The sequence below is a fragment of the Macaca fascicularis genome, chromosome 6, assembly GCF_037993035.2.
Source record: "Macaca fascicularis isolate 582-1 chromosome 6, T2T-MFA8v1.1".
NCBI classification, from domain to species: Eukaryota; Metazoa; Chordata; class Mammalia; order Primates; family Cercopithecidae; genus Macaca; species Macaca fascicularis.
The window spans coordinates 1,252,327-1,274,281 of record NC_088380.1 but is presented as its reverse complement, the minus strand read 5'-3'; the positions used below and the strand labels follow the sequence as shown (position 1 = coordinate 1,274,281).

The following is a 21,955-nucleotide window of genomic DNA, read 5'->3' as shown; positions in this document are numbered from 1 at the left end:
TTAACAGCACTGACGTGCAAAGACTGGGCCCACTTCTCAACCTGCCACCCCCAGGGCCTAGCAGACGGCGCAGTGACCAGAACCTGCCTATGCCTCGGCCTTGGTGATCCTCCTCCTGAATCTGCACCTGGGTCGCTGGCACCTTCCCAGCTTCTTCTGGAGATGCAGTTACACCATAAGGTCCTCATAGCATAAATCAGGCTTAAAGTTAAGTAATCATGTGAGTAATCTTCAGTAAAATTAAAAGCACTTGGAAGAGATACTTAGAATCAAAACAAGAAAATTCTAAAAAATATTTTAATACTTAAAAAGTTCTAAAACAAAATGTAACATGTTCTTTCGAAAGTGAATTTCACATGCAAAGCATTAATGATATTTATTTTAGTGTGAGATAAAAGCAAAACATAATATTCTGAGAGACCAGTAACTGACCCATTTATTTTATATTCTATTAATGTGAATCCTCGTTAGAGATGTGATAACGTTATTGCACAAACAAAACCATGGGCAGAAACATCTCAGCAATGCAGGGGTGCCCACACTGGGTGACAAGGGACATTCGGCATGCGTTTGCCTGGAACACTCAGAGTCTGCACTTTTCCTGCAAACGGGACCATGTCTGATGATTTATTATGAAAGAATACTTTACCGACCCTTTTTTTCTCAGTTGGTATAATATAGAAATAGACTTTTCTTATCCATTAAATAGTCTTGAAAACATTTTTGCATTAAATCAAACGAGCTGATATCAGAAAGCAACTGCCACCTTCCACCTGGAGTAATGTGTGCATTTTTAATGCTATGATTATATGCTTCTTTAGGATGACAAAGTTTCTCTTCTGGCTTCTATAACACCTGCATTAATCTTCATTTTTTGCTGTTAAACAAAACTTGTTGGCATTACGCATCCCATCCACTGCAAGTGGGCTGGGAACAAACACATTTCGATGGTTCTTCACAAGGAGACAAACCATCTGAAGTATCTTTTACAAACAGTGAAAATGACAAAATGTTTGTCTCTCAGTATGCATTTTAAAACAACATAAATAAAACATACTTCTTTTAACAAAGCCTGGCCTTGGTGGCTTTCTAGCTTGCAGTCTAAGCAATGTTTGCAGAAGGGATTCCCTGGGAGACGGCCATGTGGGGCCACCTGACTTACTGGCTGTGTGTTCTCCATGGGAAAAGCACAGATGGGGAAGCCCAGGATCAGTCGTAAGCCGCAAGCTTCTTTCGTTCTTCAAACTGCTTGTCCACTGCCAGAGACAGGGCCTGGAGGAACCCCTCTATGGTGACGGTGGGGGCCTGGAAGGTACACGGTCATCGCTGGAAGGGCTCAACTCACCGTTAGTGGGGCCACCTGGCATCCACAGCCCCTGCCGCCACCCACAGTGCAGACAGCGCAGAAGGGGGTTGCAGCTGATGGGCTGAGCAGTGAGTGCGCACCACACACATCCAGGGCGCAGATGAGCCATGCCCTTTACTTCAGAAAAGGCGAACAAGGTGGCTACGTGACCCTCCCCCCGTCCTACAGGTCAGAAACAGCCGTGGGGGTGGGCAGGGGGGCACCAAGGCAGCCACCCACACACTGAGAAGGATGAGAAGCTGTTGGGAGCAGACCCTGGAGTCCTTTCCAAAGGACCCACCCTATGTCCCGGGCTTATAACCAGAGAATTCCCATGGTCCCGGTGCCCAGAGCTGTCACCTCCCTGCCTCAAAAGGCTCCCACTCATGGTCCATGGCCACTGTCACCTCTGTGCTGAGCACTGTGTCCAGCTCAGAGGCTGCTACTGACCAGAGCCTGGGTCACTTCTGATTTGAAAGGAACCATTCCAAGATGGGGGTTTTCTCTTCTCAGATGTAAGTGTATCTGCTCTGCCAGACACTGAGTCCTTACCCCAACCAGCTGCTGGGCACAGTGCAGGAGAGGGGTGAGTGCCCCGGGCTGAAGCGTCTGCAACGGGCCCAGCACCCAGTGGGTGAAGCTGTGGCTCCAGGTCCTGCTCTGTGTGGGCTGAGCCCAGACTGCAAGAGCACAAACCTCTGGCGAGGCCAGCGAGGACCCCGGCCATGAGCTCAGCACACCACAGAGGCAGACGTGCACGTGTGTGCATGCATGCGTGTGAGCAGAGGCACGTGGCATAGCCGCCTCTCCCAAAGGACTTGACAGCCCCAGTGTTTCGGTGCCAAGGTCAGCTCCTCCTCCTGCCCCAGGACCCTGTGGTTTGGAAACTGAGATAAAATAAGGCTGATACCCCAGGGCTACTAAGTGGAGTTTCCAGCGAGGCTGAGACCTGTGGACAGGGTGGGTGCTGGAGGACCGCAGTGGAGACTCACCTGGACGAACAGCGCGTGAGCCAGAAAGGGGAGTTTTCTCAGGACCCGGCCGCTGAGGCCTTTGCTCTTCCTGTGTCAAGAAAACCCAGTTCAGAGACAGCAATTTACGCAATCACATGTTTCAGGACTAATTTTCCTCATTGGCTAAGGCATCCCTAGGAACACAAGCCAAAGCGCCCCAGGCACACCCTGGGGCTCACAGGGCACTTCCTGCCCCTCACTGGTCTCCTCAGCCTTGTCCTGTGAACATCCCTTTGCCGGTCTCTCCCCGTCCTCAGCTCCTGCTCGGGAGGCAGTGTCCTCGCTGCTCTGAAGCACACCCAAGGCACAGCTCTGTGCCCTGGCCCAGGGCCAGCGTCCTCGCGCTCAGGGAATGTATCACCTGCCTGGGAGCACCAGGCGTAGGGCACGACGCAGCGGGCACATGGTCAGGAGGCACAGATTCCCCAAATAATGGGTGGATTCACATCTTCAATTTTTGTAGAAGTCTCTGAACTGTTCTTCGTTCTCATCTTAACTGATTTAAATCTCTTCAACGGATAATCCAAATCCTTAAAAAATACTGCATTCTTCATGTTATCCCTTATTTAAAGCCTTCCACACTATTGCCAACTTCAAAATAAAATTAAAACTCTGGCCAGAAACCCAAGGCTCTGTCTACTCCACCCCCCGCCTCTCCGGCACCTCCCTAGCCTTTGCACTGCAACCCACTAGGAGGTTACCTGAACACACTGCTCCAGCAGCCTTCCTGATTTCTCTCCTGTTGGAACCAAACTCTGTCCTTCAAGGCACCATATCATTTTCCCCATCTTCCCTTCCACCCTCTCCGGACCCCCAAAGCCATTTCCTTTCTGTGGACTCTGCGAATCCTTGGAAGTGCCGTCAGCCGTAGGGTCGCAGGCTTCCAGTGCATGAGCCAGCGCCCTCCGGGCTCACGGGTTACACGTTTGGAAGGAGGTGGCTGTGCTGAGTGTTTCTACTCACATGCGTGCACGTGCGCGCACACATACATGCACGTTCACACCTGTACTGGGTGTTGAGAGTTCACACCCAGAGCCCTCCCTGGTCTCCTCAAAGGAAACAATGACTCCCTAGTTAATATCACAAATGGATTTGTCCTGATTACAAAAATGAGGTCAATTTGCACCTTGAAATTTCATTCAAAAGAAGGCTCAATTTTGACACGTTGTTTTCAATGAAGCCGATCATCTCCAGTTCTCGGAGGGTCAGCAGCTGCTGGCGAGGGTATATGATCTGACACTGGGGAGACAGAGGCACAGGCGGTTAGCAGAGTCCACAGAGACCTGAGCGTAGGCACCGTCGGCAAGAGGGACAGCACCTGCAGGTAAAGTGTCAACCATGTCACGTCTCACAGAAATCCAGACAGTGATGACTCAAGATGCACAGCTGCAATAGTGAACAAGCTTGCTCTCTCATGCCCCTCAGTGTACACATTCTGCTTTTTCAAACAAATACAAATAACGGAACATGCCTCAGAAACCAGTAGCAACACAGCCTCCTCTGTGTTTCGGGCCAAAACGTTTCCTCCCTGTGTGTCAGGAAGGGAAGGGACCTGGAGGCACTCAGTCCACTCTGTCACCTTCGGAGACGTCAGAGCCCACAGTGGGCAGAGCTGGGATTCAGAGCCAGGACTTCCACTGACTTCCAAAGCAGGGTCCTAGTTTGTCTGTTTTAAGGGTGAGGCTTGTTTGGCGGCACGACACAGTGTCTGACTGACCGAGGAGCTGGGCACCAGAAGTTCACCTCAGAGATCAGTTTTCTTGGAAGTCATGCTTTTCCAAGTAGCCTTGCCAACAGTCAGGTGGGCACACTGACTTACTATGACTGAATTCCAATATGAACCGTTCTGACTCAGGAACCAGGAGAAGGAAGAAAACAGCATCGTCTGAACATTTTGGAGGTTTGTTGAGGGGTGTAAGCAAAATGAAGACACACTGTCTGTGCTTGGAGTGCTTGGGCCTCCCCTCGACACCTCTCCAGGCCCTGCTGGCCTCAACAGTGCAGGGTCCCCACTTCCATGCCCACAGCTTTCGAGACCAGATCAATATCCACCGTGACATCTGCATGTCTGAATTTCGTATAAACTGCCTAAAATAAGAAACTACCCCATCACTGGGCGCGGTGGCTCCCACCTGTAACCTCAGCACTTTGGGAGGCTGAGGCAGGTGAATCACTTGAGGTCAGGAGTTTGAGACCGGCCAGGCCAACACGGTGAAACTCTGTCTCTACTAAAAATACAAAAATTAGCCGGGTGTGGTGGCTTGCACCTGTAATCCCAGGTACTCACGAAGCTGAGGCAGGAGAATTGCTTGAACTCAGGAGGGGGAGGTTGCAGTGAGCCAAGATCGCACCACTGCACTCCAGCTCTAGGCAAGAGTGAGACTCTGTCTCAAAACAAACAAACAAAAAACCAACAGAAAAACCCTACCTCTGTCCTACACTGTCCCAGAAAAAGTCCATCCTTCTTAGCTAAAACTTTAAACATCCCCTAGATTCACAGCACAAGTGTATGAGTGTATAAATGTCACATTGCGAGGCTGGAACCCACACTGAAGGTGTGTGAGGACCCCCAACACACACAACTTCCTCGCAGGATCTGCTATCACGTGGGCTCCTTGGCAGCAAAACTGCTGTAAAATCAGTCTTCAGATCACTGGTGTTCTCCAGCCAAAGCTCCACAGAGCTCTGTCTCCTTTCCCCAACCCCTGAGAAAACCATGCCCGGACAGTGCTGACCCGGGCAGGCCCCGTGGGTCCATGGCTGAGACCAGTTCCCAGTCCAAGCAGGCAGTGCCGTCCTTGTTAAGGCCCCTGCTCTGTGGTACCCACAAGTGAAAACAACGGCATTAAACTCATCACTGTTTAAATCCCCATTCACTGGTTTGCTTGGTTACTGTCCAACTCCCCTAAACGAAGGGTCCAAGTACGCTCCCACAGGATGATTTGTCTGGGACAGGCCTGTTCCCACAGGGGCTAGAGCAGCAGAAACACAAGCACGGGGCAGTTCCCTGTTAGCCTGACTCACACACACCACACGCATCACTGTGCCCATGGCGAAAGTGTTCCAGACTCACACTCACCACATGCACCACGGTGCCCCTGGTGACAGCATCCCTGTCTCACACTCCCCGCACGCGTCATTGTGCCCAGGGCGATGGTGTCCGACTCACACACACCGCACGCGTCGCTGTGCCCAGGGCGATGGTGTCCGACTCACACACACCGCACGCGTCACTGTGCCCAGGGCGACAGTGTCCGACTCACACACACCGCACGCGTCATTGTGCCCAGGGCGATGGTGTCTGACTCACACACACCGCACGCGTCGCTGTGCCCAGGGCGACGGTGTCTGACTCACACACACCGCACGCGTCGCTGTGCCCAGGGCGACAGTGTCCGACTCACACACACTCCCCGCACGCGCCGCTGTGCCCAGGGCGACGGCTTCCCTGACTCACACACACTCCCCGCACGCGTCGATGTGCCCAGGGCGATGGTGTCCGACTCACACACACTGCATGTGCCACCGTACCCATGGCGATGGCTTCCCTGACTCACACACACTCCCTGCACATGTCACTGTGCCCATGGCAACAGCTTCCCTGTGCCCAGGGCGACGGTGTCCCTGACTCACACACACTCCCCGCACGCGTCACTGTGCCCAGGGTGATGGCGTTCCCGACTCACACACACCGCTCACATCACTGTGCCCATGGGAACGGTGTCCGTGGCTCACACACACTCCCCGCACGCGCCGCTGTGCCCAGGGCGATGGTGTCCGACTCACACACACTCCCCGCACGCGCCGCTGTGCCCAGGGCGATGGCATTCCTGACTCACACACACTCCCCGCATGCGTCACTGTGCCCAGGGTGATGGTGTCCGACTCACACACACCGCTCACATCACTCTGCCCGTGGGAACGGCGTCCCTGGCTCACACACACTCCCCGCACGCGTCGCTGTGCCCAGGGTGATGGCGTTCCTATCATCACAACAGGCGACTCAAGAACATGACATCACATGGACCCCGTGACCACAACCTCCAGTTCGTACTATGCCCTTACTTGCTCTTTCAGGTAAGGATCCAGGCCCGCAAGAGGCAGGGCATTGGAAAAGCCCAGAGTAAGCTGAGAACCAGGATTTGTGCAGCCAGCCTGGTGGGCACAGCCGGTCACTGATGTGCCCCACATTGATTGGTACCTCAAATAATGAACAATGATGACTGTATTGTGCCAAAAGAACAAAAATATTGAGTCGGTGGCCCCAGTTTCAACTATCAGCTCAACCTGTCACATACAAAACTAGTTTTCAATTTAAGAAGGGAGTTAATGCGTATGTTGAAATCCTCCATACTGGAACAAGCTTATTTTAATCTATCTTAATTAAGAACACATAAGAAATCCATTTGTATCAACAGGAAAAAAAAGATAAACGTACCTTCATCAGCTCTTCCAAACAAGAGAGGTAGATTTTGAAGATGGCTGCTGCAGAGGGCGGCCCAATGTACTGCTTAATGTCAGCCCTGTCCACGAAGGCCACGTCGATCTTCTCGGTGATGTTGGAAGTGGTCAGAATCACGACATTGGAATGCCTGTTGTGGCCGAGAAGCAAGCACCACAGTCATCATGGCTGTCGGCGACCCAATTCTATCCTATCTGGCAAGGGGGTTGGCAGGACGATGATCAGCAGGCTGCCAACAGGAAGGAAAGGGGCCTTGTGCCAACACAGGTCACACAGATGCCCCCAGCCTTTGCTCTTGCTGCCACTTGGCCTTCCGGGAATTCTCCTACAGCCCCACTTGGCTCATTCCCTCACTGCCTTCAACCTTGGCAAAGATCTCACTTTTGCACAGTGTTCCTGACTACGCCACCTACTGTAGGCTCTGGTGCCCACTATCCACCTGGGCATGGCCATTCATCATCCCTGGACACACCGTAGAGCTGAGTTACTTCCCGTGTTTATGATCTGCTTTCCCCTCTAGTGTCGAAACTCCACAGAAACAACCCATTGTCTGGTCTCAAGGGCCCAGCATGAGCCAGCACAGAGCAGGCACAAGGTGTCCCCAGGGAACATACTGTGCAGGCCCGGTGGGGCTTGGCTGCATGTGTGGCAGTGCTGCCCTTGCTGCCTGGGGAAGGTTAGCTTTACCTAGACCCTGGACAAGGGAGGGCAGGCCCTATGCCTGTGAGCCAGGGTGAGTTAATCAGAGGCAGGGCAGGGAGCATATGGATCCCCGGTAGAGACAACAAGGTACAGAGGCCGGGTGGGCTCACAGCTGCTCAGTCCAGCACCAGGAGGGTGCGGCTGCAGGAAGGGCCAGAGGGAGGCCTAGGCCTGGCGATCACGACCTAGGGGCTGACAATCCAGAGACGCAGGAGTAGACAGGACTGGCGGGGGAAAGGAAGAGTCCTCTAGAGAGGGGCTGGAACCAGGAGCACGAGGGAGTGAAGGCAAGAGAGGCAAGGGTGTCTCCTTGTTTCCTCCTGAGCCACACGTCCTTGTGACTGACAGGGAAGTCACGGTGACCTCCATCCTCTGGTTGAGTGGTAGGTGCACAGTGAGGCCGTCAGTGTCACACAGAATCCCAGGAAGTGAGGGATTTGGGGCCCAATGAGCAGTGTGGGAGTGTGCCTGACATCCCGGGCATCTAAGCCGTGATGTCTGGTCACAGGTGGATGTGCAGGTCTGGGATTCCCCCCACAGAACCCTGAGCTACGCTGAAGGGGCACACACCAGGAACACACACATGCCAGGAGAGAAGGCCTCAGCCAAGCTTGTAGACTCCTCCCTGCGGAGAGATGCCAGCAGCATAAACCAGGGAGACAGGAGAATGGAGGCCAGGGAGGGAGGCACAAAGAGACTCAGGGAAGGGGCCATCAGGGCATCGGCGCTGTGCAAAGTTCCAGAAAGAGAAACGTGAGCACGTGTGTGAATGCGGGGCTGCGGGGCTGTGGTGGGGGTAGGAGCCAGATTGCAGCAGACTGAGGGACAAGCCGGGTAGGGAAGGAAGTGGACACAAGGAGAAGGAAGTCAGAGGCAGGGAAGGCCCCCTCCAGGACCTGCACACTCCTGCAGCTGACCCCAAGATGAGCGCTTCTCAGGAAGCCAGATATGTTCTCTGTGGTGAGACAGTGGTCATGGCCTGGACAAAATGTTCCTCTGCACAGTTCAGTTTGCTGTCACCCCACACTCAACAATCCAGCTTCTGAGAATGCCCAGGACTCCCCAGGCACCCTGAGGGCAGAAAGAGCACTTCGGAGAAGGAACCTGAGTCCTGGCTGAGCACCACACAGGCACAGACAGGTTCTAGCTTGCCCATCACTTCCTTGGGAATTTGGCCAGCAGCTGTCCCTCCTTAAGCTTGATCAACTTGGGCTACACTGACAACAGGCCCTGGTCCTGTGAGGCTGGACTGTGGAGATGTGGACCATCCGCCCATGAAGCTTTCTGTCCTGGGCCAGCAGGGCGAGCAGGGGACAGCCATTCATCTACGAGCTGCACCAGTTGGTGCAGACACTGGGTGGGATAGGAGAGAAGTGGGCGGTATAAGGCCTGAATGTAGCAGTTCTTCATTTCATGCTTTTCTGTGCTACATAAAATTCTTAGCATGCCTGAGTTTTCTTTTACATTTTTTTTTTTGAGATGGAGTCTTGCTCTGTTGCCCGGGCTGGAGTGCAGTGGTGCTATCTCGGCTCACTGCAAGTTCTGCCTCCTGGGTTCACACCATTCTCCTGCCTCAGCCTCCCAAGTAGCTGGGACTACAGACACCTGCCACCACGCCCGGCTGATTTTTTTTGTTTTCACTAGAGACGGGGTTTCACCGTGTTAGCCAGGATGGTCTCGATCTCCTGACCTCGTGATCTGCCCGCCTCGGCCTCCCAAAGTGCTGGGATTACAGGCGTGAGCCACCATGCCCAGCCTTCTTTTACATTTTTAATAAACTAAAAACAATTTCTTTAAAAAGCATTTACGATATGCTGCCTCCAGTGTGGAAAAGGAGTCAATACTCAATGCCAAATGCACTTTTAGGTAAAAGAACTGGGGACTAAGATCTAGAGTTGTACAAGTATCACGCATTTCTTTGCAACAAACTTCTCATCACTTCTCAGGGAAAATCGCTGCATGTCCTGGTTACCTTTTAATCTGATCAATTTGAGTCAAGACGGCATTGACCACGCGGATGGCATCTGATGGCTCAGTGCCCGCCCTGCAGGCATTTCGGGCAGCTGTGAGACTCTCCACCTGTTGGGAGGGAGCAATGGGGTCAAAAAGGACAGGGCCTGGCACCTCACAGGCAGCTATGGGGATACGTCCCCCTGAGCACGTGAAAAAGTTGAATGAATGGGTGTTCCCATGCCTAGCCTGCAGATGCTGCGGGAAGGTGGAAAGGCACACAATGCAGGGAGGGCTAGAGGGCGGACCGGCCGTAGGAGGGCAAAGCCAAGAGCATCAGCAACAGGCTGTGTCCCCACAACAGCAAAAGGCGATTGTCATGAATGTCCTTATCTGGAAATGCCTACCTCATCAATCAGCACAAACACCAGAGCGTCTTTATCATCAATCAAATCCTGAATCTTCTGAAACATCTTGGTTACCAGCTTGCCACTCTGGAACCCAAATACCCTTTTAGTGTCAACGTGCAGGGACCACACTGCCAGGTGCACAGGGGGACCCTGACGTGGCCTGCTGCCCTGGTTGTCCCCACAAGCCCACTGTCTCCTGACGGCCCCTCAGAAAGCCCCTAAATCAGAGAAGCCAGGGCAGCATGCGAGGAGGCCAGCCTAATACTCTTGCCCTCTGCTTTGAATGCCAGGGTGCTGAGACCTGAGACCATACCTGCCCTGCCCAGGGCGGCACAGTGAGGGTGACCTGTACCTCTGCTTTACCTGTATGTTCTCTCTGATGAGGAAAAGAGACAGACCACAGATGCAAACAGGCTGGGATGCATTCCTCACAGGCTCTCCTGTGCCCTGTGTGCCTGGTCCCACCTCACCTCACCAGAGGGATGTGCGGATGCCAGGTGACTTGGGCACAGCTCCTCAGACATAAGAATCACCTGTGACATCACCTTGTCTGACCCCCTCAGCTCACAGCGCTAGGGCGCATGAGCACCGAGGACATGTGTGGCAGGGCTGCAGTCCCCTGAGTACCAGTCCTGCCCTCCTGAAAGTCCATCAAATGCCCTATCCCACCCAGTCGGAGGTCTGGGGAGAACCAAGGGAGAGTCCCCGGGCGGCCCAGCTCCGGAACCTTCTCTGATCACAGTCAGCCCTGATCCTCACACACCTTTCCCACCCAGTTCTCTCCTGAAGCTTCTGGAGGAGGATTTGCCTAATATACAAGACATTTTTTCAGCTACACAATCCAGATAATTAGAATATTTAACTTACTTCCGAAAACCACTTAGAAAAGAGGCTGTGGCTGTTTATTTCAATTAATTGGCCATACCGGTACCTGAGACAGAAAAAAGGAGTTGAGAGAATTACTAATCGGTCCTGTGGATCCTCAGCGACAGCTATTCACGCATTTTGAATGCAATATCTCGAGTGTCCAGCATCGGGGGAACTACAGCTACTGACAAAGAAACGAGGAATCCAGCCCTCTGTGTATTAAATAATTATGAAAAAGTCTAACAAGATTCAATCAGTAGTTCTAGACTGTACCAATTAAATTAAAGAGTAAAAATTCCTATTTTAAATCTATTTACAAATTATATTTCTATGTTTAAAAATACTAGCAGTACTAATATAACATAGAAAACAAAACAGAAGCATCAAGAGCTTTTGGCAGAAGCTGAGCATTTTTCCCTCCATCCACAGAACCCTAAAGAGCACGATAATCTGCCTTCCAGCACAGACCCCAGAGTGCTCAGGTGGTCCAAAGTTAACGTTAACACACACAGACGGACTGGAACCCAGAACACTCCCCTATCCGTTCAGAAGCCTGCAGACAGATCTGGGCGTGCTTAGCTGCTGACTAAATCACCAGAGAACAAGACTGAGGCCAGAGAAAAGCTGACTTCCAAGTCCTCCTTTCAGTTTCCTCCACATCAAAAGTCCATAAAAGAAAAAGAATTACATTCAAAAAGCATCACTGGCATTCCACGTAAAAAAGAGAGAGACCATTTACTGATACTGTTTATAAAACAGTGAAGGGATACAGACAATCTAACAAAACAAAAACTAGGTTGAACATTAAACAATTAATTATATAACATTTTGGTTCTTTAATAGAGTGAGGAACAAAGGCTTGCTAAAACTTCTTTTTGTCATTTCTAAGTCATAAAACCAAAGCATATTTCCAGATCTTTCTACTGGAAGAAGTTATATTCCAAATAATAACATTTTCCTTCTCTTGTGTTTCCCTCTCTGCCCCTAGAGATCTTTTTTGGTTATTCTTTGGAGGCAGGGTCTCACTCTCGTCACCCAGGCTCACCACAGCCTGGACCTAGTGGGCTAAGGTGATCCTCCCACCTCAGCCTCATGAGCAGCTGGGACCACAGGCATGTGCTACCACGCCCAGCTAATTTTTTGTACTTTTTTGTAGGGATAGGGTTTCTCCATGTTGTCCAGGCTGGTCTCAAACTCCTGGTTGCAAGCGATTCATCTGCCTCCGCCTCCCAAAGTGCTGGGATTACACGCGTGAGCCGCCATGCTGGCATGCCCCTAGAGATCTTGAAAACACACATGTATTTCAGTATGTCAAAGCAAAGGGCAAGTTGCTAAACATAACCTAAGGGGTCAAAATAAAGCAACTTCCCTATGTAAAAATATTTACAAGACATTTTTGAAGAACTAAAATTATGTATATGAAATTAAACCTCACAGGATTTCCTCTAGTCATACTGGAGTAACAGGAAGCAGATTTACCATCTAATCTTAAATAAGAAAACCTCATTTCAGGCAAAATGGATGAAACACCATCTGGTGAGGTTGCTGGACACAGGCAGTGAGGGCTGGGACTCCTGAGTCGGAAGACCAGGGACACACTACAAATGCCCTGTCTGCTGGGAGGTGTCTTCCGACGACAGGCACAGGAGGGAACCCAAGGGGAGTATGGCCACTTGCTGAGTCAAGGAGACAGAGAATGGAGTTCAGGGAGTCTGAGGTGACTGAAGGCTGCAAACAGAATTCCAGAGGGGAAGGAAATATGAAGAAATACCTCAGAAGGAGTGCCCAGGAATCCTCATGGCACCCCCGGTGTCCTGGATGAATACTCAAGTGCCTATAAGCCGGGGACATTCCATGCAGCTACGTAAAGGGTGCCTACGATCTGTGAGCTGAAGGGCTCCTGGACCTCACGCAGGCTGGGAGGAGTGCATCCCAACCGCTGGGGTGGAGAGCGCTCACCGATCCTTCAGAACACTCAGTGTAGACCCCAGAGGACCACAATTTAGTGTTAACACTAAACCTAAACTCCTCCCAATCAAAGCTTAAAAAAACCAAACCTCAAAGGATCACACCAAATCACAGGTAATGGAAAGGCCTAACGGAACAAAACTCAACACTCACTAAAGAAAACACAATCCACACACTTCAAACCACAATGTTCAACATTAATCCAACACTACCTAACATGCCAACAAAGCAAAACCATGTGACCCATAACGAGAAGAAAAACCAGTCAATAAAAACAGAATCAGAAATGACAATCATGATGGAATTAGCAGACAGAACATTTAAACGGCTATTATAAAGTTGTTCAAGATGTGAACAAGAACATAACGAAAGAAAAGTATAAAAAGAATCAGAACATTCAAAGCAGAAAAATACACTATCAGACATAAAAACTTCACTGAATGGAATTAAAAGCAGATTAGACGATGTAGAAAATCAGTCAACTTGAAAATACAGCAACAGAAACTTTAGAATAAAACAGATATTTCTAAAGAACTGAAAAAAACAAAAAAGCACATGAGTGGCCTGTGGAACAACATCAGTCTAACATGAAAATAGACAGAGTCCCAGATAAAGGGGAGGGGCAAGGAAATTCGGTGAGGAAATAGTGACCAGATATTTTCCAAGTATGACGAAAACCGTAAGCCCCAAACAGAACTCAAAAGGAAAAGACAAATCCATAATTAGAGACTTAACATTCTTCTCTCAGTAATGGACAAAACGAGTGAACAGAAAATCAGCAAAGCTACCAAGTATCCTGACCTGAAATCTGCAGAACACTCCATCCAGCAAGCGGAGAAAGTATAGTCTTCTGAAGTGCAATTCACCAGCAATATTTTATGCTGGCAATAAAATAAGTCTCAAATCTTAAAAGACTGAAATCATAACTCAAAACTATGCTGAATACAGAGGAATCAAGTGACTTACAGTGAAGGAGAGAAGGAATCTATTACTTGTGTAAAATGATTTAGGAAAAAAACAACCTCCTGTTATAAATCCCATTCCCACGGCTCTCCTCTCACAAATTACCAAGTTACCTGCTTGAAAGTCTAATCGTCAATTTCTGGGCCAACGCTTTACAGAGGGATGTCTTTCCAGTGCCAGGAGGGCCTGTGACAAAGATCAGAGCAAATATGTTTTTAGTCAGTGCTGCAACAAATTTCTTAAAACAACAGTAACTTCTATTTTCCATAAAATATAAGGAATACAGTTAAAAGCTATTGATGTGATTACTACAATGAAGTCTGCTTAGAAGCTTAAATGCTGTGAAATATTACCAATACACTTACGTCTCCCCCTCTTTCTTACTAATTTGTACTAAATTAGTCTCAGCCTCTATCACCTCCCCACCCCCAGCACTCGCCTGCAGTCCCGCTTAGCACTGGGAGTGAGCATTGCATTTTCTAGCCTACATCTTTGCTGACACCTGTCCTTGTCCCCACACTTCCTCTATGAAAGCCACTCATCAAGGCACCTTTCAGAGGCCAAACACACCTTTCTTGATAAATGGAGGTGGAGGGTCCTACCCTCCTCAGGCACTGACATGTGTTGTTCCTGCTGCCCCCAGAACCACCCTCTTTCCTAAGACGATTCTCAGTGGGCTAGTACCCCACACTAAATTCGAAGAGTGGCAGAGGCCAGTGCTCTTCTTGCACGCCTGCCTGCCAAGCGTCCCCTAGCACGATGCCTCCCAGAAGCTGTGAGGTGACCAATAGGAAAAAAGGAAAGCATCTAACAGAAAATGGAGACATGCAACTCTCACTTTCTGCAAGCATTTTCAAGGATTAAAGAGGAAATACGTAACTGGTTCCAAACAGAAACAACTTATTCACTAATTAAAACACCCGCTGCTTACTCTGATCGTGCTGTGAGGACAGTATGTGGGGCATATCTGCTATCTAAAAAAACATTGTTTTAAGGGCATGTCGTCACGCAATCTTAACTGAAGTTAAGTACTCTTCAAGTTTCTATTTAACACTTTGCTACAGTTTCATACTCTTGAGTCCACTCAATTCCTGTGTCCCCATTCTACCCAGTGATATTGAAAACAAAACAAAACAACAAATCATCAATATTTTCTCCTGAGAAGAACCAGACAGAATTTCTTTAAAATATGGCCTTTTCAGTTTACTCCTCACAAAGTAAAGCTGAGTACTACAAAGAAATATAAGGAAGTTTCCATCCTAAAGAAGAGTTACAATCAGCTGGGAAACAAGGCAGAATTCTATCTATTTATTTATTTATTTTTTGAGACAGAGTCTTGCTCTGTCGCCCAGGCTGGAGTGCAGTGGTGTGATCTTGGCTCACTGCAAGCTCCGCCTCCTGGGTTCACGCCATTCTCCTGCCTCAGCCTCCCAAGTAGCTGGGACTACAGGCGCCCACCACCTGGCCCGGCTAATTTTTTTTTGTATTTTTAGTAGAGATGAGATTTCACCATGTTAGCCAGGATGGTCTCGATCTCCTGACCTTGTGATCCGCCTGCCTCGGCATCCCAAAGTGCTGAGCCACTGCGCCTGGCCTACAACGAGCGAGCCACTGCGCCTGGCCTAAAACGGAGAATTCTAAAGAGTTACAATCAGCCGGGAAACAGGCAGAATTCTAAAGAATTACAATCAGCTGGGGAAACAAGGCAGAATTTTTGGAAAAGTTTAATAACACAATAGTCGTCCCTTATCCAAGATTTTACTTTCCAAGGTTTCAGTTACCTGCAGTCACCCACGGTCCAAAAATATTATATGGAACACTCTAAAAATAAACAATTCACAAGTTTAAAATAACTTTTGTAAGTTATTATAACTGTTCCCTTTTCCTATTGGTTATTATTGTTAATCTCTTACTGTGCCTAATTTATAAGTTAAGGTTTATCATAGGAAAGTCTGTATAGGAAAAAACAGTCTACAGAGTTCAGTACTATCCACATTTGGGGCATCTGAGGATGTCTTGGAATGCGGCACCCCACAGGAAGACTTGATGAAGTACGAAGTAATAAATACCCCAAGGAACAGGAGCAGTGGCTCACGCCTGTAACCCCAGCACTTTGGGAGGCTGAGGCGGGTGGATCACCTGAGGTCAGGAGTTTGAGACCAGCCTGGTCAACATGGCGAAACCCCATCTCTACTAAAAATACAAAACTTAGCCGGGTGTGGTGGCGCATGCCTGTAATCCCAGCTACTCAGGAGAGTTGCTGGAACCTTGGAGGAACCTGGGAAGTGGAGGTTGTAGTGAGCTGAGATCGCCACTGCACTCCAGCCTAGATGACAGCGAGACTCCGTCTCAAAAACAATAAAAAATAAATGTCCCAAGTGTCATGAGCTGGATCTGCTTCACAGAGAGGGGACATTCTAGGACAGCTGTGGCTCCTTCAGAAAACAAAAAGCTGGAACTCCTTGCAGAAGAACAAAGGTAAAAGTAAAGGCTGAATTTCACGCCACTTATCTGGTCAAATAAAAGCCTGCATGCTTTACCATGGAGCAGCACCACCCGGTTCCAGGTGATGAGGTTGCTGTTGACGTTCTTGTCTGAAAACAGTAGAGTTGTCATCACATAATCAAGAAGCTGATAGAAGAAAAAGAACTAGATAAAGGTACCAACAAGGCAAAGGTCCCCAAGAAATATGACCCCCCAGGGCTTGATCCTACATGAGAAGAGGGAGCAAAGGAAGCAAGGCCGCCTCCTAAGAGATCATCACCTCCAAACGCTTTCATTTCAGAAGAGAAGGTGCTTCAAAAAGGGAAAAGGAAAAACACTGGCTATTACTTTTGTAAGAAGAGAAACAAAATGATCACTTTTATTTAAAGTGCCAACATTAAACAAAACCACTAAGGGGTTTGTTTATCAAGTAATGAGTAAGCTCCTTCCTCTAGAATGATACAGCAGTTATTATTCGCAAAATATCAACAGCCACAATGTGGAGAAGCAGCCTGGGACAGCTGCGTGATGGTATTCTATCAAGCTGCCTGTGTGGGAAGGACCCTTCCCGTTGCAGAGGGTGCAGGGGTTAAGACACACTAGCCTTTCCTTTGTGCGGACCAGGTCTCCTCCCATCTCCAGAGGGTTCAATTCTCTAAGTTGCCTTCACATTCTCCCTTTCCCTCTTCTCCCTCAGGGAGCTCCCCAGAGACCAGCTCTACTCTGGAGCAATCCTAGAGGACAGATGTCCAGGACAAGGGCTGCCAGCAGACAGGGGCTCCCAAAAATCCACCTGCATCAAGTTGCTCGGGGGTGCTGGAGAGCAAAACAGTAACGGTTCCTCTTCAAATAACAGGGCATTCTGGGAAAAGGCACAGCAACTTACGTGGGATTTGACTTCCACATCGTACACCAAGCTGTCCCAAAGCCCATGGAATTCAGCTGTGACAGAATTAAACAAAGACCTGATTTCAGGAATGCAATTGCAGCCATCCCAGTCTCCCCTGAGCCTAAGCCTGAGCTTCCCACTGTGCTGCACGGCGTAAGACTACAATTCCGATTACAGGAAAGTATAAATTCTGCAAAGTTTTCTTCAAATTTTAGTTTTTATTAAAATCAAAGATGTAAAATAAATGTCAGTCACATATAACTTTTGGCAGATAATTGGAGTCAAAGAATTACACTTTATGTCTCGTTATCATGTGCAATGGTCTGTTAAAAAAACTTTAAACTTCCCACCCATCTTTATAATATTGTTGTCATTTATTTTACATTTATGTATATCATAATCCCTACAATATGTTTTCATTAAACTATCATTTTTTTGGTGGTAAACACATTATAAAATTTATGATCATGACCATTTTCAATTGTCTTTTACCCATGCTTCAACACAAGTTCAGACACTAAATCCACCCGTTTCTCCACAGGCTGACTGAACGAAGCCCTGGGCTCGGCCTGCTGGAGCCCATCAGCGACACCTATGGAGAAGCATCAAGCAGATAGCAAGGAGCCACTCAGCAGAAGAGACCAACCGGGCATGTGAGAAGAGCACATGGGCACTCTCCATTAGCCGTGAACTCTGAGGTACCCGCCCAAAGGAACAGTATGGTCCCACCCTAGAAATCTCTACTTTCCTCTTTTGTGATATACTTTCCATTTCATAAGAGAGAAAACATCCTAAAATCCTACAAAACAAACGGACAAACAGAACCCCCCGGGAACTGACATGGCATGGAGTATGCAGTCCTCTGACCTCGGCCTCCCCCTCATCTTCCATCACACCCCATACCTGCAGGCAGAACCCAGTGATTTGCTGCAATTATGTTTTCTGTCTCCTCTTCCAGATTTTCACTGCTGGGGCCATCTTCATTCAGCTGGAAGATGTGAAGTGCAACAGTGCATGCACTCAAATCGATGGGCTAAAATGAGGGAAAAGCCAAATAAATCCACACACATTTATAATCTCTCACTTAATTCCAACCATACAAATTAGATGTTAAGGTCCACAAATAAAAACTGAATGTATAGTACAATAAAAACGAGTTCTCAGATTAGATGAGAAGGCTGTTATTTTATTTCAGATTGAGGATTAGCTCTTCTGAAAGCTAATACCCATCCCTTGCCCTTTGGGCCCTACATTTACCTACAGAATGAAAAAGTGCCCTAAATCCAACCTCTGGGATGTTACCATAGTCTATAGATATACTCACACAGATTGGACCAAAAATGGAGTTTTACCACATAGGGTTTTGTTTGTTTTTTTAATTAACTTATTTTTTGAGACAAGATCTTGCACCCAGGCTGGAGTGCAGTGGCACGATCACAACTCACAGCAACATCAAATTCCTGGACTCAAGTGATCCTCCCACCTCCAGCCTCCTGAGTAGCTGGTACTACAAGTGTGCGCCACCATGCTGGCTAATTTTTAAAAACTCTTTTTAGTGATGGGGTCTTGCTATGATCCCCGGGCCAGTCTCCAATTCCTGGCCTCAAGTGATCCTTCCATCTGTCTCCCATAGTGCTGGGACTACAGGCATGAGCCACCTTGCCCGGCCGGCTTCCTAACTGTGTCTTTTTACAGTTGTTATAGCTCAGAGAAATGTTTACATCGGTAGACAGAAATCTATTTCATTCTTTTTAATGGCTGCGTTGTACATAGTGTAGATACATGGAATTCATACATTTATTAAGTGATCTTTGGTGGACAGTTAAAATACTTCAAATTGTTGGCTATTATTAACAGCATCTAACAAACATCTGTTCAGAAAGATCTACAAAATTGCAGAATTATCAGCTAAGATCAATTCCTACAGGTGAATCTGCAGTCAGATAGAGAACATTAGAACTTACCCTGGGCAGCCCCGCTGCCCTCCAGTTAGGGTGTCCATCCCTCCACAACAGTGTGGGAAGCTCTTCCTTCCCTCAGACTGGCCAAAACCATGGCAGTATCAGATCTCAGTGTGCACAAAGCTCTGAGCATGCACAAACATGAGTCCTAATGTATGAATGGGGAGGTCCACCTCATGAGCAGAACTTAGTACCAAGCCTGTCCTTCACAGCTGGTTTTTACAGGACAGGAATTGTACTGCTGTGATACGTCTTCCCTAGAAATATGTTTCAGGTTGTTTTTATACTGGTGCCAGAATTGCCCCACACAAAGCTCCTCTAACACATACACATGAACTCCAAGGTGGGTGAGGTGGCCATGCATGGGATGAGATGAAGGACTTCTACAAGGCAAGCCCATCTCCTCATCTCTGTGGCCCCCACACCTCCTATGGCCCTAGCACACAGTGAGCACTTCACAAACATTTGCTGACTGTAAGAATGAGACACCCGTACACGGGCCTTACCAGCACAGTCCACCATTCTACAACACTGAATTCTCATTCCTGGTTTCCGATCTGTCCCCTGCTATACTGACAGCACCCTGACATCAGGGCCACTTCCTGCTCCCAGCACCTGGCTCCTGACAGCTAGTGAGAAGAACTTGTCTAGCCACCCAAACCAACAGAGAAGTGAACCCGTTTCTGAAAACAAGCTATGAAAACGGCAAGACATTCATGATACAGCCTTTGTATTCAGCTAACTGTTCTTGGCCCAGCAAATTAGTAACTTACCTGTGAGTCTTTAACCTTTAATTCTGTGTCAACAATAGATACAGACTGCACATTTCTGGCCAAAAAAGGTTCATCAAACTCAGTCCATGTGTAATCACCAAACACAATATTATGTCTGTTGAGTAGCTTTCTAACACTCAGGTTTATGTCTTCTTTCTTTGCAGTGCTAAAAAACAAACAAACAAAAAACCACAAAAACAAAAACAACAACAAAAAAAGCACCAAAACACACATAAATGATTTTCATTCAAAAACAAAATGTTAAAATTAAGTGTTTTCAAAAACTCAGACAATACATAAGAAAGTGCAGTAGTTAGGAGGACAGGCTGGAACTGGCCTGCCTGGAGACCAAATCTAGAGCCACCCCTTGCCTATGGGTCCTTTACCAGCTGTGCCCTGAAGAAGCTGTGCCCCAGCTCCCAGTTAGAAAAAGGGGACAACAGTAAGAGTCCTTGCTATGCTGGGCTACTGTGAAGAGTCATTAATACATTCAAAGTGCTTAGGACGATACCTGGCACAAAGTAAGCAGTCAATAATGGTGGCTTTCACTATTACTAAGGAAGTTCCATAGCTGTGGGGTCAGGCCTGGGGTCTGCATTGTAACAAGTCTTCAATAGCTGTGATTCGTGCTGAGAAAATCTAATGCTTTATGCTTGGCATCCAGGGCTTCCCTTGGCCCACCTTGCTGCACTCCTCCTGACACCTCCCCTTTCTACAACAGTGACCTGGTCCTGGATCACAGCTCTGTGCCCCGCTGTGCACTGTCCCAGCTTACTGGGTTGATGAACTGCAGTCACCCTTTAGGTTCTATTTAATGTCTGCCTCCCTCTGACAGGCTCCCCTCCCTCCTGGACAGGCTCCTCAGAGCCAGGCAGGTGATCTGTGGCCCCTCTGCAATCATCCCAGCACCCTACAAGGCAGCGACCACCATGCATAGATAGTGTGGTTGTGTGCAGGTGTCTATGAACTCTGGGGCAGTTGTGCGTAGGTGTCTGTCCTCTAGGTGCAGCTGTGCTCTGATGTGATTATGCCTAGCGTCTCTGGGCCCAGGGGTGGTTGTACATGGGGTGTCTCCAGGCTGCGGTGACACTGTGTACAGGTGTCTCTGAGCTCTAAGGTGTTTACACAGGGTCACAAGGCTGTGCTGGGGCTTTGTGCAGATGTCTCTGGGCCCTGGTGCAATTATGCTGACGTGTCTCAACTCCAGCACCTAGAAAGTGACCAGTCAACAAGTGTTCTATTAAAGGAAAGGTTTCTTCCTCTGCATCCCCTCTGAGGCTGGTGGTCTCACTAGACCTCAATCCACCCTCCATGGTCATGAGGAGGGTCTGTGAAGGTCTGGCCCCGCTGCTGAGCTCCCCCAACTCCAGGGAGCAGCACAGCCCATAGGCCCCACATCCCATGAACTGACTCGGTCACAAATGAGTGGGATTTGCTTTGAACCCTAAAAATTTAACATCAAGTCTGTGAGGAACGGGAACAATTAAAGGGTCTGAGAAATAATGGCTCAAAGAACAACCCAATTTCGGCTGCGACTTTAGAGCTCTCTGTAATGCGCGGCCATCCTATCCTCCAACGTGTGACTCAGGGTCAGATCGGTGCACTGGAGAACAGCCGGGCACGGTCAGGGCCAGGTCCGTGGGCTGAGGTCGGGTCGGGGAGCTGGGATCCTGCGCGCAGGACTCGGGTCGGCAGGGTCAGTGCCCTGGGGTGGGGTTGGGTCATTGCGCTAGGATCGGGTCGGGGCCCGGAGGCCTGCGCGCCGGGGTCCAGTCGGGCCGGGTCAGTTCCCTGGGGTTCAGTCGCAAAGGAGTCAGTGCGCTGGGGTCGGGGCGGGTCAGCGCCCCTGGGTCCGGTCTCGGTGCACGAGCTGGGGTCGGGGCTGGTGGGTGCCCAGAGGGTGTGTCGGGCTGGACCGGCTCACCTGCCGCCGCGCTGATGCACCTCCACGTGGACCGTCGGCGACTCGGCCACACAGGGAAGCGCCTGCTTCAGGTCGCCCACGGCCTCGTCCATGGCGCCCCCGAGAGCAGTGGGGACCCGACTGGAGCGTGGCCGCCGCCACCTCACGCCCAGCGTCGCCGCCACAGCCGCCGCCTCAGCCCGCGGGCCCCTCCCTAGCTTCGAATCTGCCGCGCGAGGCGCACCACCCCCTGACCCGGAAGCGC

At 49.2% G+C, this 21,955-nt stretch overlaps 1 protein-coding gene across 2 annotated transcripts; it reads right to left on the bottom strand.

Moving 5' to 3' along the window:
• Positions 1 to 283: 283 nt before the first annotated feature.
• On the bottom strand, positions 284 to 21,947 carry TRIP13 (thyroid hormone receptor interactor 13). 2 transcript variants are annotated; one of them, XM_005556538.4, is made up of 13 exons: positions 21,712 to 21,947; positions 19,788 to 19,953; positions 17,957 to 18,086; positions 17,051 to 17,106; positions 16,221 to 16,311; positions 13,794 to 13,866; positions 10,750 to 10,813; positions 9,880 to 9,966; positions 9,495 to 9,601; positions 6,797 to 6,950; positions 3,485 to 3,597; positions 2,338 to 2,407; positions 284 to 1,305 (listed from the first exon to the last, which is right to left on the bottom strand). In XM_005556538.4, exons 1-13 carry the CDS (start codon positions 21,801 to 21,803, stop codon positions 1,210 to 1,212), a joined length of 1,299 nt encoding a protein of 432 aa, XP_005556595.3. In that variant the 5' UTR covers positions 21,804 to 21,947; the 3' UTR covers positions 284 to 1,209. The 2 variants fall into 2 exon arrangements, with proteins under 2 accessions (XP_005556595.3, XP_065402133.1); XM_065546061.1 differs by lacking the exons at positions 9,495 to 9,601; positions 9,880 to 9,966; positions 10,750 to 10,813.
• Between the last annotated feature and the right edge of the window lie 8 nt (positions 21,948 to 21,955).